Raw genomic sequence first — 13972 nt, forward strand, 5'->3', positions numbered from 1 at the left:
TAGCAGAGAACTTTCCAGGTTTGGAGAAGGACAGAGATATCCTAGTACAGGAAGCTCATAGAACCCCCAATAAACATGACCAAAAGAGATCCTCACCACGACACGTGGTAATTAAACTTACCACAGTGAAACATAAAGAAAAGATCCTAAAATGTGCAAGAGAGAAACGTCAGATTACTCTCAGAGGATCTCCAATCAGACTCACAGCTGACTTCTCATCAGAAACCCTACAAGCTAGGAGGGAATGGCGAGACATAGCACAGGTGCTAAGAGAGAAAAATTGCCAGCCCAGAATATTATATCCTGCCAAGCTCTCATTTGTGAATGAAGGTGAAATAAAGACCTTTCATAGCAAACAGAAATTGAAAGACTTTGTGGCCACTCGTCCGGCCCTGCAAAAGATACTTAAAGATGTGCTACACTCAGAAACACAGAAACACGGCCATCAATATGAAAGAAGGGAAAGGAAGAACACCTACCAGTAAAAGAGCATGGGAAGCTCAAAGCATATACTAGAAAATATTTCCGGGAAAATGGCAGGGCAAAGTCACTACGTATCAATTGTCACATTGAACATTAATGGTCTGAATTCTTCAGTTAAAAGACACCGTTTGGCTGACTGGCTCACAGAACACAACCCAACTATTTGTTGCCTACAAGAAACACATCTCTCTAACAAAGAGGCATGCAGACTGAAAGTGAAAGGTTGGAAAAAGATATTCCATGCCAACAGAAACCAAAAAAAAGCAGGTGTAGCCATATTAATATCAGACAAAATAAACTTTAATACAAAAACTGTTAAGAGAGACAAAGAGGGACACTATATAATGATTAAGGGTTCAATTCAACAGGAAGATGTAACTATTATAAATGTATATGCACCTAATTACAGGGCACCGGTCTATTTAAAAGATATGTTAAGGGACTTAAAGGGAGATTTAGATTCCAATACAATAGTACTGGGGGACTTCAATACTCCACTCTCAGAAATAGACAGATCATCCGGACAGAAGATCAACAAGGAAACAGCAGATTTAATTGACACTATTGCCCAAATGGATCTAACAGATATCTACAGAACTTTCAACCCTACATCTACAGACTTCACATTCTTCTCAGCAGCGCATGGAACCTTCTCTAGGATTGATCACATACTAGGCCATAAAGCAAGTCTCAGCAAATTTAAAAGAATTAGAATCATACCATGCAGCTTCTCAGACCACAGCGGGATGAAGCTGGAAATTAGCAACTCAGGAAACCCCAGAAAGTATGCAAACACATGGAGACTGAACAACATGCTCCTGAATGAACACTGGGTCATTCAAGAAATCAAAAGAGAAATCAAAAACTTTCTGGAAGTAAATGAAGACAACAACACAACATATCAAAACTTATGGGATACAGCAAAAGCAGTATTGAGAGGCAAATTTATAGCAATAGGTGCCTATATCAAGAAATTGGAAAGGTACCAAATAAATGAGCTTTCAGCGCACCTCAAGGACCTAGAAAAACTGCAGCAAACCAAACCCAAATCTAGTAGGAGAAGAGAAATAATTAAAACCAGAGAAGAAATTAACAGGATTGAATCCAAAAAAACATTACAAAAAATCAGCCAAGCGAGAAGCTGGTTTTTTGAAAAAATAAACAAAATTGACACCCCATTGGCCCAACTAACTAAAAAAAGAAGAGAAAAGACCCAAATCAATAAAATCAGAGATGAAAAAGGAAACGTAACAACAGACACCACAGAAATAAAAAGAATCATCAGAAATTACTACAAGGACCTGTATGCCAGCAAACAGGAAAACCTATCAGAAATGGATAGATTCCTGGACACATGCAACCTACCTAAATTGAACCATGAAGACATCGAAAACCTAAATAGACCCATAACTGAAACAGAAATTGAAACAGTAATAAAGGCCCTCCCAACAAAGGAAAGCCCAGGACCAGATGGATTCACTGCTGAATTCTACCAGACATTTAAAGAAGAACTAATCCCATTTCTTCTCAAACTATTCAGAACAATCGAAAAAGAGGGAATCCTCCCAAATTCTTTCTATGAAGCCAGCATCACCTTAATCCCTAAGCCAGAGAAAGATGCAGCACTGAAAGAAAATTACAGACCAATATCCCTGATGAACATAGATGCAAAAATCCTCAATAAAATTCTGGCCAATAGAATACAACAACACATCAGGAAAATCATCCACCCAGACCAAGTGGGATTCATCCCTGGTATGCAGGGATGGTTCAACATTCGCAAATCAATCAATGTGATTCACCACATTAACAGACTGCAGAAGAAAAACCATATGATTATCTCAATTGATGCAGAGAAAGCATTTGATAAAATTCAACACCCTTTCATGATGAAAACTCTAAGCAAATTGGGTATAGAAGGAACATTCCTCAATATAATCAAAGCAATTTATAAAAAACCCACAGCCAGCATCCTATTGAATGGGGAAAAGTTGGAAGCATTTCCACTGAAATCTGGCACCAGGCAGGGATGCCCACTCTCACCACTGCTATTTAACATAGTTCTGGAAGTTTTAGCCAGAGCCATCAGACAAGAAAAAGAAATCAAAGGAATACAAATCAAGAAGGAAGAAGTCAAACTATCCCTCTTTGCAGACGATATGATTCTGTACTTAGAGGATCCAAAGAACTCTACTAAGAGACTATTGGAACTCATAGAGGAGTTTGGCAAAGTGGCAGGATATAAAATCAATGCACAAAAATCAACAGCCTTTGTATACACAAGTAATGCCATGACTGAGAAAGAACTGCTAAGATCAATCCCATTCACAATAGCTACAAAAACAATCAAATACCTTGGAATAAACTTAACCAAGGACGTTAAAGATCTCTACGATGAAAATTACAAAACCTTAAAGAAAGAAATAGAAGAGGATACCAAAAAATGGAAAAATCTTCCATGCTCATGGATTGGAAGAATCAACATCATCAAAATGTCCATTCTCCCAAAAGCAATTTATAGATTCAATGCAATCCCAATCAAGATACCAAAGACATTCTTCGCAGATCTAGAAAAAATGATGCTGAAATTCATATGGAGGCACAAGAGACCTCGAATAGCTAAAGCAATCTTGTACAACAAAAACAAAGCCGGAGGCATCACAATACCAGATTTCAGGACATACTACAGGGCAGTTGTAATCAAAACAGCATGGTACTGGTACAGAAACAGATGGATAGACCAATGGAACAGAATTGAAACACCAGAAATCAATCCAAACATCTACAGCCAACTTATATTTGATCAAGGATCTAAAACTAATTCCTGGAGCAAGGACAGTCTATTCAATAAATGGTGCTGGGAAAACTGGATTTCCACGTGCAGAAGCATGAAGCAAGACCCCTACCTTACACCTTACACAAAAATCCACTCAACGTGGATTAAAGACCTAAATCTACGTCCTGACACCATTAAGTTATTAGAGAACATTGGAGAAACCCTTCAAGATATTGGCACAGGCAAAGAATTTCTGGAAAAGACCCGGGAGGCACAGACAGTCAAAGCCAAAATCAACTATTGGGATTGCATCAAATTGAGAAGTTTCTGTACTGCAAAAGAAACAGTCAGGAGAGTGAAGAGACAACCAACAGAATGGGAAAAAATATTTGCAAACTATGCAACAGATAAAGGGTTAATAACCAGAATCTACAAAGAGATCAAGAAACTCCACAAAAACAAAACCAACAACCCACTTAAGAGATGGGCCAAGGACTTCAATAGACATTTTTCAAAAGAGGAAATCCAAATGGCCAACAGGCACATGAAAAAATGTTCAAGGTCACTAGCAATCAGGGAAATGCAAATCAAAACCACAATGAGGTTTCACCTCACCCCGGTTAGAATGGCTCACATACAGAAATCTACCAACAACAGATGCTGGCGAGGATGTGGGGAAAAAGGGACACTAACCCACTGTTGGTGGGAATGCAAACTGGTCAAGCCACTATGGAAGTCAGTCTGGAGATTCCTCAGAAACCTGAAGATAACCCTACCGTTCGACCCAGCCATCCCACTCCTTGGAATTTACCCAAAGGAGTTTAAATTGATAAAGAAAAAAGCGGTCTGCACCCTAATGTTTATTGCAGCACAATTCACAATAGCCAAGACCTGGAACCAACCTAAATGCCCATCAATGGAAGACTGGATAAAGAAATTATGGGATATGTATTCTTTAGAATACTATACCGCAGTAAGAAACAACGAAATCCAGTCATTTGCAACAAAATGGAGGAATCTGGAACACATCATGCTGAGTGAAGTAAGCCAGTCCCAAAGGGACAAATACCATATGTTCTCCCTGATCGGTGACAACTGACTGAACACCAAAAAGGAAACCTCCTGAAGTGAAATGGACACTATGAGAAATGGTGACTTGATCAGCATAGCCCTGACTGCTAATGGACAACTTAATACATTATCCCTCATAGTATTTTTTTTTTGTCTGTTCTACTTAATATGACTGGTTTAATTCTGTAATTATCACACAGTTATTCTTAAGTGTTGAAAATTAACTGAAATGTGATCCCTGTTAAACATAAAAGTGGGAATAAGAGAGGGAAGAGATGTATAATTTGGGGCATGCTCGGGCTGACTTGCCCCAATTGGTAGAGTTGGAAACATACCAGGGGATTCCAATTCAATCCCATCAAGGTGGCATGTGCCAATGCCATCTCACTACTCCAAGTGATCAATTTCAGTTCACAATTGATCATAATGAAAGGACTAAGAGTCAAAGGGAGCACATAAACAAGTCTAGTATCTGCTAACACTAACCGATAGAATAAATAAAGGGGAGAGTGATCCAACATGGGAAGTGAGATACTCAGCAGACTCATAGAATGGCGGATGTCCTAAATAGCACTCTGGCCTCAGAATCAGCCCTAAAGGCACTCGGATCTGGCTGAAAAGCCCATGAGAGTATTTCAGGCATGGAAAGCCAAGACACTCTGGCAAAAAGATCTCTGTGAGTGAGATCCCAGTGGAAAGAACAGGTCTTCAAAGAGGGAGGTGCCTTTCTCTGAAGGGAGGAGAGAACCTCCACTTTGACTATGACCTTGTCTAAACAAGATAAGAGTCGGAGAACTCAAGGGGCTTCCATAGCCTTGGAAACTCATGACTGGTGCATGGGGAGATTACTGATGCCATAAACAGGAGTGTCAATTTGTAAAGTCAACAACAGGAGTCACTGTGCACTTACTCCTCATGTAGGATCTCTGTCCTTAATGTGCTGTACACTGAGGCTTAATGCTATAACGAGTACTCAAACAGTATATTTCACTTTGTGTTTCTATGGGGGTGCAAACTGTTGAAATCTTTACTTAATGTACACTAAACTGATCTTCTGTTAAAAAAAAAAAAAAAAAAGAAACTATCAATTCCCAACTTGACTCTCACTGGGATTAAACATGACAATAGGTCTGATCTGATTTCATCATCATTTAAAAAAAATCATCTATTATTTTTCACTTTATGTTTCTGTGTGGGAACAAACTGTTGAAATCCTTACTTAATGTATACTAAGCTGATCTTCTGTATACTAAGATAATCGAAAATGAATCTTGATGTGAATGGAAGGGGAGAGGGAGTGGGAAAGGGGAGGGTGGTGGGTGGGAGGGACGGTATGGGGGGGAAAGCCATTGTAACCCATGAGACGTACTTTGGAAATTTATATTCATTAAATAAAAGATTAAAAAAAAATTTTCTGAAAATTTGTCCGTCAGTCTCAACCATCAAGTTTATTAGCATAACCACGATATCATCTTTAGAAAATACAAGTTCTTAGTTGTTGTATTTTCAACATTTGAAGTCTGATATTATTGGTGTCTTCTCTTTAGGAAGGCAGCCATCTCTCTAGAGGGTGAATCATTTTGTTCATCTTTAGAAAAATGGCATTTTGACTTTATTTTTCCACAGTGCATTTCACAATAGTTTTTTCCACTTTGTTCTTACTATGCAATGCTTTTCTTCTGAACATAGTGAGAAATCAGTGTTAAGAATTAAAATGTTCTTTTTGTAATTCAGCACAATTGTGTAAGATACCTGTTCAGTTAAGTTCACTTCTTCAGGCTTGCTCTCATTCACTTCAGTGTTTGCTGTATGGCATTGATTGCATGGTGCACGTGATAGTGGTGAAAGGGAGTCGGGCATTTGAGAGTGACTTGTACGTTCTTCAAGGCATTAGGTGCAGCAAAATAATTCATGTGCTTGTGTTTTTTGTAGTCTGGCCTTCTGTCTGCTGGTTCCATGGTTACTGAAGGACTTTGGTTAAATCTCCTACTACAATGGCAGATTTTCCTGTTTTTTTTTTTTTTTTAAATCATTTCTTGTGTTTTTACATTAAGTAATGATGCTGTTGTTTAGTATTTACAAATTTACAAATTTATTTTTACCATGGTGGATTTCATTATATCCAGTTATTCTTTTCCCTAAATGTTGGATTTGTCCAATGTTATTCTGCATGCACCTGCTTTCTGTTACTTGTTTGGTAGTTTTTACATTTTCCTTTTCTTTATTTTGAAACTTTCTTCTTAATTTCAATTATTTCAGAAGATATTTTCTTTGTCTTATTTTGAAAGATTTATTTATTTGAAAGTCAGAGTTACACAGAGAGAAGGAGAGGCACAGAAAGAGAGAGAGAGAGAGAGAGGTCTTCTATCTGCTGGTTCACTCCCCAATTGGCTGCAATGGCTGGAGCTGTGCTGATCTGAAACCAGGAGCCAGCAGCATCTTCCGTGTCTCCCATGTGGGTGCAGGGGCCCAAGGACTTGGACCCTCTTCTACCCCTTCCAGGGCCATACCAGAGAGTTGGATTTGAAGTGGAGCAGTTGGGACTCGAGCAGCACCCATACAGAATGCTGGCAGGCAGCACTTACCCGCTACGCCAGAGCGCTGGCCCCATTGTCTTTGTCTTGATGTTCACAGTTCATCTCATTTTTATATGGACACTCCAATGTCTACTGATTAATATTGGCCCCATATATCATGTCCTGTTCAGTCACTTTTTGATTGTATGTTGTTTGTATATACAATGTGAATGCCATGGGCAGTGCAGAGCTGGGATATGATATTTTTGACTCTAAAATTCTCTGCATTTTTCTTGGTGGATTTACCCCATTTTTTTTTATCTTTTATTTAATGAATATAAATTTCCAAAGTACGACTCATGGGTTACAATGGCTTCCCCCCCCATACCGTCCCTCCCACCCACAACCCTCCCCTTTCCCACTCCCTCTCCCCTTCCATTCACATCAAGATTCATTTTCGATTATCTTAATATACAGAAGATCAGCTTAGTATACCTTAAGTAAGGATTTCAACAGTTTGCTCCCACACAGAAACATAAAGTGAAAAATAATAGATGATTTTTTTTAAATGATGATGAAATCAGATCAGACCTATTGTCATGTTTAATCCCAGTGAGAGTCAAGTTGGATTTACCCCATTTTTATTGACTTTTTCAGCTTTATGGAGGTATAATTCACAAATAAAAGCTTGTATTTTTAGCTAATATATTGGGATGATTTGATACACATCTGTAATGAGTTCTGCCTCTAAGTTAATTAATGTAGCACTCAACTTACACAGAAACCTTGGTGTGCATGGTTACATCTTGTAAGATCTATCTTGTTAGCAAAATACAATTTTACAATACAGTATTAGCAACTATAGTCAGCCCTTGTTACTTTAGCTAGCTAGAATTTATTCATCTGAGAACTGTACACTGTTACTAACACCTCTCCATCTGTCACCCCCGTCTCCCAGTTCCTGGTAATCACCATCTCCTTTATTTTGCTAACTGTGGTATTTTATATGCCAGGTCATACAGTCTTTGTCTTTCTGTGCTTTGACTCTTTTACCTAACATAACATCCTCTAGGTTCCTCCATGTTGTCATGAATGGCTGTATTTTTTCCTTTTTTATGGATGAATAAAAATCTCTTTGTGTGCACATTTTTCACCTCCTCACCTGTTGATGGATCCTAAGTCTGTGCTGATATCCTGGCTTCTATGAATAATGCTGCACTGAACATGGGAGTGCATATGTATCTTTGATATATTAATTTCACTTCTAGTTAATATTTATCAAATTCTTGGACTCCAGTTTTCATTTTGTGAGGAAACCCCATGCATGTTCCTATAAGGATCATTACGTTTTATTTCCAACAGTAGACAAGAGTTCCTTTTTTAAAAAAAGATTTATTGGTTTTGAAACATGGAGTTACAAAGGCAGAGGCAGAGAGAGGGAGAGAGGGAGGGAAGAAGGGAGAGAGGTGGGGGGAGGTCTTCCATTGGCTGACTTACTCCAAAAATGGCTACAACTGCTGGAGCTCTGCCGATTCGAAGCCAAGAGCCAGGCGCCTCTTCTGGGTTTCCCATGTGAGTGCAGGAGCCCAAGGACGTGGGCCATCTTTTACTCCTTACTCAGGCCATAGCAGAGAGCTAGATCAGGAGTGGAGCAGCTGGGACTCAAACTAGCATCCATATGGAATGGTGGAACAACAGGCAATGGCTTTACCCTCTATGCCACAGTTTTGGCCCCAAAGATTTCCTTTTTATTCATACCCTAAACACTGCTCTCCATCTCTTGTGTCATGGATACTGACCATCCATCACTATGAGGTGGTGTCCCTTTGTGTTTTATTTGTTATATCCTGATGACTAGAGGTATTGAGTGTCTTTTCAAATTCGTGCTGGCCCTTTGTATATATTCTTTAGTACAACATCTATTCTGACCCTTTGCCCTAGTCATTACGTAGTTTGCACATATTTTCTCCTAGTCTATGGGCAGACTTTTCATGTTGATTATTTCCTTTTCTGTGCAAAAGTTTTCTATTTTGGTGTAGTCTGGCTTATATATTTTCTATTTTCTTGTTGGTGATTTCAGAGTCATAACCAAATACCATTTCCCAGATATTACAATACCTCTTTATTTTTTTTTTTTTATTTTTGACAGGCAGAGTGGACAGTGAGAGAGAGAGACAGAGAGAGAAAGGTCTTCCTTTGCCGTTGGTTCACTCTCCAATGGCCGCCGCTGCAGCCGGCGCACCGCACTGATCCGATGGCAGGAGCCAGGATCCAGGTGCTTTTCCTGGTCTCCCATGGGGTGCAGGGCCCAAGCACCTGAGCCATCCTCCACTGCACTCCCTGGCCATAGCAGAGAGCTGGCCTGGAAGAGGGGCAACCGGGACAGAATCCGGGGCCCCGACCGGGACTAGAACCCGGTGTGCCGGCGCCGCAAGGTGGAGGATTAGCCTATTGAGCCACGGCGCCGGCCTACAATACCTCTTTATTATAAAGATTTATTTTTATTTGAAAGAGAATGAGACAGAATCTTTTTAAAAAAGATTAATTTATTTATTTGAAAGGCAGAGTTACTGAAACAGAGAGAGAGAGAAAGGGAGCAAGAGATAAAGAGGAAGGGAGAAGTCTTCCCTCTGTTGGTTCACTCCCCAAATGGCTGCAATAGCCAGAGCTGAGCCAATCTGATGCCAGGAGCTTCTTCCAGGTCTCTCATGTGGGTGCAGGGTACCAAGGACTTGTGCCATCTTCTGCTGCTTTCCCAGGTATATTAGCAGGAATTGGATCAGAAGTGGTGCATCCAGGACTTGAACCAGCATCTGGGATGCCAGTACTGTAGCCTGGGGCTGCATCACAGCATCAGCATCAGTGGGTCTCTTCTTAGGTTGGTTCCGTGCTGTTTAGGTGAGTATAAGTCTCTGATATAGTTTGATGTCAGGACATCTGATGATCCAGCTTGGGTTTGTCTATTCCAGTGTCTTGTGCACCATATGAAATTTAGAACAGATTTTTTTAGTGTCTGTGAAGAATGTCATTGGAATTTAGATAGGGATTGCCTTGAATCTATAGATCACTCTCAATATATGGATATTTTAACAGTATGAATTATTCATTTTCCTGCTTTGTTTCTATGGTTCTGACTTCAAGTTCAACTCGATGATACAATTTGGAGAGACTTTAAATTGTGAACAGCAGGTATGTGGAGTGAGCAGAGAATTTGACTGAAGAATGAGCTAGTGACAGGCCATCCTTGTGATACTGGACAAGGAATGAATGGTCAAAGAGCCTGAAGGTGAACTAGAAACTGTCATCCTGTACATTAAAGACAGAATGCATTAAAAACTGCATTTGAATATTTGTGTTATGAAAGGGAGACAAGATTGGGAGGGAGAAAGGGAGAAAGAGCATGGAAGCGAGTGAGTGCAAAGTGACCCAGGGGTTCCCGCCCTGTGTTCCTGAAACAGTCAGAGCCGGCCATGGTCAGGAAGCAGGAGTTCACCTACACCTTCCACGTGAGTGTCACGTGCTGATTCCCTCAAACCATCATGTGCTGCTCCTAGGATGTGCATTTCCAGGAAGATTGATTTAGAGGAAGTATCAGGATTCTAACCTGGGCACTTTGATGTAGATTTTGGGAATCCCAGATTCTTTCCATTCCTCTTAATGCACTCCCGAGGATATTTTTTAAAAAGATTTATTCATTTATTTTTAAGTCCGAGTTACACAGAGAGAGAAGGAGAGGCAGAGCCAGAGGTCTTCCATCCACTGGTTCACTACGCAGTTGGCCGCAATGGCTGGTGCTGTGCCAATTCCAAGCCAGGACCAGATGCTTCCTCCAGGTCTTTCCATGCTGGTGCAGGGGCCCAAGGACTTGGGCCATCTTCTGCTGCTTTCCTAGGCCATTGCAGAGAGCTGGATTGGAAGTGGAGAAGCCAGGTCTCGAACAGGTGCCCACATGAGATGTGGCATTGCAGGCAGCAGCTCTCACTGGCTATCCCAAAGCACTGGCAAATATAGGATACTTTTTAGAATTAAGAGTAGTTAACATTGTTGACCATATTAGGTAACACAATTTCAAGTTATTCCATCTAATGTAGTACTAAATTATAAAGAAATTTGAAGGCATGAATAGGAGAACGGAAGACAAGTACTCTTTATGGTTTGTTGCACATAGGATTTCTTTCCTCTGTTAGATGATTAGAAGTCAGCACTGTAGTAGAGTTGATGCCAGATGACAGAGTTGTTGTGAATCTGGGAAGGGAGCTAAGGAAGTTCAGATACTCTATGAATGTGGTCAGTCTGGAGGAGACACGTATGTAATTCACTAACAATCTCTGTAGGAAGGAAGGTGATGCCTTATATGACAAAGACATGGTCTCTGAGGGAATGACATAAGCAAAACTCCTTGGTCCAATAAATGGAGATGAAGCACCAAGTCAGCCTCAATGACTGTCATACTCTTCCTGTTCTGTTTGTGAACCAACTGTTTCTGTTGCATGACAATGCACAAAAAATGTTGAGCTAAAGTTTTAGATGTGGTGTAGGGAGAAAGACACAGGATTGCTTTGTTAGACTGCATTCATCAACCATGTATGTGTCTGCCTCTTGGGGCCAGAATGTTTGAGGGCTGTCCTGTGCATTGTGGGAAATTTAGTTGCATTCCCAGCCTCTACCAACTGTGTCTCAGGAGCTCTGCCACATATTTGAGAACAAAAATGTCTCCAAATACTGTAGTTAAATGAGGAGAGGCAAAATCCCCACTTAGAAACCTGGTATTGCATTTTGTAATTTTAGAAATTAATAATTCTTTTTGACTGGTAAAATATGAGTGTTTACTCTGAATTTGTTAAAAATATTCCTTGTTGGAAAGAATTGTGTCTGCTGTGTAAATTCTAAAAAAGCAGTTCAAACACACACACTGGTCTTCATTCATTAGAAGTAGAATATTCTCCAGAGAAGTGAGACATAGGTGAAGAGATTACAAGTACAGTGGTACTCTGAAGAAAATATCACATACAAATTCTTAATTCCCGGAGGGCAACACATCCTCATGCCATAGATGAGGATGTAGGAAGCGAGCATTTGATGTCTACCTTCTTCTTATCATGTAACTGTACTCTGATGTTCACAGGGGGCCTGAAGTCCAGTCCCTGGAAGTAGCAGAGTTGGGCCTGAAATATAGATTTGAACACTTCACCACCTGCTCCCAAACAGAGCTGTTAGTCCTCATATTCTTCTACAGACTGCATTTTTTAAATTTCATAAAACAATCTAATTTTCTGAGGATGCCAATTTAATTTAATTAAAACATCTAAAACATCATGTGACTATGTTACCTAGTGATGTGATTTATATCTTTTTTCTAATATGTCAGATTTGTATTGGTGTCATGGCAAACTCATTGCTCTTCATGACACACATATATACCTTCCTAATCGAGCCTCATCTGAAGAAGCCCATCGATTCAATTTTCATGCACCTGACAGTGGTCAATATTTCAACCATTATGATTCGGTCAATACCAGAACTCATGTCATCCTTTGGAGTCAAAAATTTCTTTGATGATATTGGTTGTCAAACATTTCTGTACGTATCCAGAGTGATTCGAGGTCTTTCCATAGGTACTACATTTCTCCTAAGTGTATTTCAGGCCATCACTGTCAGTCCCAGTCATTCTAAATGGGCATGGCTGAAATCTAAACTCTCCAAGTGGATTTGCCCCTCTTTTCTTTTTTTTTGGGTCTTCAACATGCTGATCCTCGCCAAAATATTTAATCGTATAAAAGCCAGATTGAATTTCACTGTGGTTGGTCAGGGATATGTTAATGCATATTGTCAATCCACGAAGCTCACAGAACATGAATCAATTTCATTCATAAGTATCTTGGTTATTTATGATGTAGTGTTCCTGTCATTTATGATCTTGTCCAGCCTCTACAAGGTGTGGATCCTCTACAGACACCGCAGGAGGGCCCAGCACTTTCACAACCTCAGCCACTTTTCCAAGACGTCTCCAGAAAACAAAGCCACCTACACAATCCTTTGGATGGTATTTTGCTTTGTGTTCTTTTATTTGTCAAACAACTTTTTGACTCTTTATGGATACTATGCATCTGAGAAAAACTCAAGATTGGAGGGGATTGGTGGAATTTTAGCATCATGCTACCCAACATTTTGCCCCTTTTTCCTGATGAAACATAACAAAATTATTCTCAAATTGACTTCCTTCTTTTCAAATATGAGAATGACCTTTTGTCCATGAGCTTTCAGTGGCTGATCTGACATCATCTTCAACAGAGGAGTCTCCATCACGTTTTATATGAGGAGAAGAAGCCACAGGGCCATGATGCACTGGAAATGGGGCTAGTTTCAGTTGAACTATGCAGCCCATTTTAAAACATTCACATTTTGGAATGCTAATGTGAATCAAAATGTATTCATTTTCACATAGATTATACAGTGAAGTAACATTCTGGGTTAAATGAATGTGTTGTATATCATGAAGCTAATTTTATCTGCTTGCTTTTGTCCTTTTGAATGGAGTTACTAGAAATACAGAGTCACATTTGGGCTTGCCTTATGTTTCTGTTAAACTGTGCTGTTCATAACGATTTCCCATATCCATTAAATAAATACAACCTACCTTGCATATTTCAGGGACTCACCTAGAGGTTGGATGTTCCCCAGCGACCTAAAGATAAAGTGAAGTACAAAGAGCACTCAAGAATGTCTGTGAGGCAGGAAAGATAGTTGTGTCTGTGAAAAGTGCTGTGAAAATAGAGCTGATTAAGAGGATGGGACTCTGTTGGCAATTTAATCCTTAATATTGAGTACAATGCAGGGGTACCTCGGGCATCTGCGTAAATCCATCCATAATGATCCCCTCCCCTTCTTACACTGATGTATTTGCTGTTTGGTTCCAATCCATTGGGATGTCAGTGAGAAGTGTCTCTACATTTAAATACTCATCAGCAGGGGCCTGATCCTTTCCCATTGCTCCATGGTACATTGGCTTACAGTACATTTACTTTGCTAAATCTTTAAACCAACGTCATTTTTTTCTCTGTTTCATCTTCCACAACTTCATTTCTCTGTCTTACCTCATTGTTCAGTTCCAGTCCCCAGAGACAGC

The 13972-nt window shown here is 39.9% G+C and overlaps 1 protein-coding gene across 1 annotated transcript; it reads left to right on the plus strand.

Moving 5' to 3' along the window:
• The first annotated feature begins 12229 nt into the window (after nucleotides 1–12229).
• Nucleotides 12230–13102, plus strand: ORYCUNV1R1521 (vomeronasal 1 receptor oryCunV1R1521). The gene has a single exon (NM_001167210.1). It carries the CDS (start codon nucleotides 12230–12232, stop codon nucleotides 13100–13102), a length of 873 nt encoding a protein of 290 aa, NP_001160682.1.
• Nucleotides 13103–13972: the final 870 nt, after the last annotated feature.

Source organism: Oryctolagus cuniculus, chromosome 18 (genome assembly GCF_051225735.1).
Source record: "Oryctolagus cuniculus isolate XC-2025 breed Fujian yellow rabbit chromosome 18, ASM5122573v1, whole genome shotgun sequence".
Classification (NCBI taxonomy): domain Eukaryota; kingdom Metazoa; phylum Chordata; class Mammalia; order Lagomorpha; family Leporidae; genus Oryctolagus; species Oryctolagus cuniculus.